General features: G+C 33.7%; 1 protein-coding gene across 1 annotated transcript in view; it reads right to left on the minus strand.

Moving 5' to 3' along the window:
* Positions 1–1,875: 1,875 nt before the first annotated feature.
* Positions 1,876–2,974, minus strand: part of LOC106939613 (complement C1q-like protein 2) — a 15,167-nt gene continuing 14,068 nt past the window's right edge. Inside the window, exon 7 of the mRNA XM_015022070.1 lies at positions 1,876–2,008. Within this exon, the coding sequence (XP_014877556.1) occupies positions 1,978–2,008 (31 nt within the window). The 3' untranslated portion in view covers positions 1,876–1,977. The remainder of the gene's footprint in view (positions 2,009–2,974) is intronic.

Below are 2,974 nucleotides of genomic sequence, written 5' to 3' on the forward strand. Positions count from 1 at the left end.
TTATATTTATAAATTTAATTATTTTTTTTTTTTTTTTTTTTTTTACACACACATGCACAAACCTGCACCCAATTGCCGAAATCATCCACAGAATTGTAATTCCCAGCCAGGTTCGTCCCCTTTGTTCATCCTTATACTTTTGAATAATAACCATTTTGAGTCTTTTCTTAATCCTTGGACTTTGCTTCAGCTCTTTAGCGAATTTATTCCAGATCTTCACACCAATGACAGAAATGTACATTCTTTTCATTGTTGTTCGAGCCTTCAGAGTTCTGAAGTTGAGGTTTTCTCTATAGTCATATCCCCCCCACTCTATCAGAAAATATTTTTTTTATATTTTCTGGTAATATTTTGTTTCTGACTTTATACATAAACTGTGCAGTTTGAAACTCCAGCAAATCAGAGAGTTTCAGTAAATAAGAATCTATAAACAAATTGTGGGTGTGACAATAAAAATCAGCTTTATGAACTGAACGAATGGCTCTTTTCTGTAATGTGCATAATGGTTGAAGTGAAGTTTTGTAAGTGTTACCCCAAACTTCCACTTAATAACTTAGATATGGTAAGATAAGTGAACAGTACAGAATATATAGGGCAGAGGAGTTTAGATGTTTTCTAGCCTTAAAAGGAACTGCAATACTTATTATTTTAGATTGGACATATTTTATATGAGGTTTCCAACAGACCTTAATTTGAATCAATATTCCCAAAAACCAGATTTCAGTCACTCTCTCCACGGTCACATTATCGATTCCTATTTGTAAATCACTTTGCCATTTACAATTACCAAATACATAAACTTTGTTTTATCTAAATTTAATGACAATTTGTTAATATTAAACCACTCTTTCAGTTTACATAACTCTAAATTCATTTCAAGAAAAGCTGCTGTAAATTTTCACCCATACCAAAAATGTTTGTGTCGTCAGCAAATAATACAAATTTAAGTATCTTGGAGACCTTACATATATCATTTATGTATAAAATAAACAATTTTGGTCCCAATTCTGAGCCTTGGGGAACACCACAAGGTTAGGGTTAGTACCCTTCTGAATTTATTGTAAAATGGTTTTTGGACTTGTGCTTAATTTTTTTTCCAGGACTCACTGTCCTTTAAGTCCTGGACTTTATGCATCATGGCAGAATTAAAAATTTTATTTTAAAATGATTCTGACATTTTTTAAAAATGTAACCTCAACTGTGCAAAACACACAAAACTCCACACTGTAAATATACAAACCCTGTTAGATATTGAAGTCTAGATTTTGATTTGTTCACATTCAAAACTCTGATTGGTAAGGTAAAATCTTTTTAAATATATAGCACATTTCCAGCAACAAGGCAATACAAAGCGCTTTACAGGAATGAAAAGGAAATACAAACAAAATAACAAACCAAAGGAAAGAGCAAAAGAAGAAAAATAATCTAATGTTGATTTAAACTATGTAAACTAGGAGCTCCTGTTCAGGGTTGCTAATTGTCTGGTCTAAATTTTGGTCTCATTTTTATTTATTGTATTGCAAACAATGCAAACTGCTGTGTGTTTCTTTAAAGTCACTCAGTGTTATTTACACATAAAAACAAAATAAAGGTCATTTTTTAAATACATCTAAGATGTGATACAGTTAATGGAATAAACTAGAATTATATACACATTTAAAAGAGAGAACTTGTTCCTACTGTTTACATTTGAAAAATAATCAATGGGATTCAAGGTGACAGTTTGCTCATCCAGCTTTTGTAAAGTTTGTAAACTTTAATTCAGATGATCTTACTCAGTTTTTATGTTCTGATTTAGACTTAGACGACAGCAAACATAATTTTCTCAAATACAGATATGTTACTTATGACTGCTGTAGAAACCAAACAGCAGGATGAACAAACCTGTGATCAACTTTATTTCACAAATGAATCATTTTCATAATTAAGTATTTGAAGCAGACGGGTTTTATCATAAGAAAAAATCATGTTAGATGCCTACATGGTGAAAAGCAGATGACCACTAAAGGTCGTGTGACGATTGTGATCATCAAAAATCCGTGAATTGGCCCACATACGCAAATATACAACATCTCCAATTTCTAACAGCAGTGAGACGCCATTAGAAGCTTTCTGACCACCAGAAGGTAGATGAGTATATGACATGAAGATATGCTGTCTGTTCTTGACCAACACAGCAGATGTAGGATGTGAAGAACTTCCATATCCACATATGTGGACCTCAAAGTGATACACTCCTCTTACTGGTGCAGTGAACAGCCCTGTGAAGAATCATTAGCAGGATTAGAAACATTTTCCCAACTTTACTTTCAGAACAAATTTACCATATTTTAGTTATAATTGTAAACATATATAAAGAAAAACACAAGGAGTAAATTGCAGCACCTGTATCTGGGTTGTAGGCATTTCCGATATTTGTAAAAACATTCCTGAAGATCAGATTTATTTCAGTGTTGAACGGCCGAATGTTTCCGTAATATGATGCCAACAAAGAGGCAGAGAAAGCCAGTTGTTTGGCTGAGACACAGACAGACAGACAGACAGACAGACAGACAGACAGACAGACAGACAGACAGACAGACATGGGGCATCAAAGACTGTTATACAGCAGGGAAAAGTATTAAACATTGGGACATTTGCCACAGTTAAAATTGTTTTAACAAGCCTACTGACTAATAAATCCAAATAATTCACATGTACCAAAACTGCAAAATAACTTAGTTGTATTCTATTTTCATTCAAGAACTGATCAGATTTAATATCTAACCATTTTTTGTGCTGGAGTCATGACTACCAAACTACCACATGAAATGAAACTCAGAGTTGATCAGATAAGAACTGATCCTGAATCTCAAACCTCGTCTTTGGAGTCGACCTCCAGCTCAGACTGACTGATTTAATGACAGCAATGAATAACAGTTCTTTGGCACTCGGGCCCCAGCAGCTGATCTGAGCTGAGATTTGATGTGAACTC

The sequence above is a fragment of the Poecilia latipinna genome, unplaced genomic scaffold (assembly GCF_001443285.1).
Source record: "Poecilia latipinna isolate Pla-1442-1.1 unplaced genomic scaffold, P_latipinna-1.0 Scaffold2929, whole genome shotgun sequence".
NCBI lineage: Eukaryota > Metazoa > Chordata > Actinopteri > Cyprinodontiformes > Poeciliidae > Poecilia > Poecilia latipinna.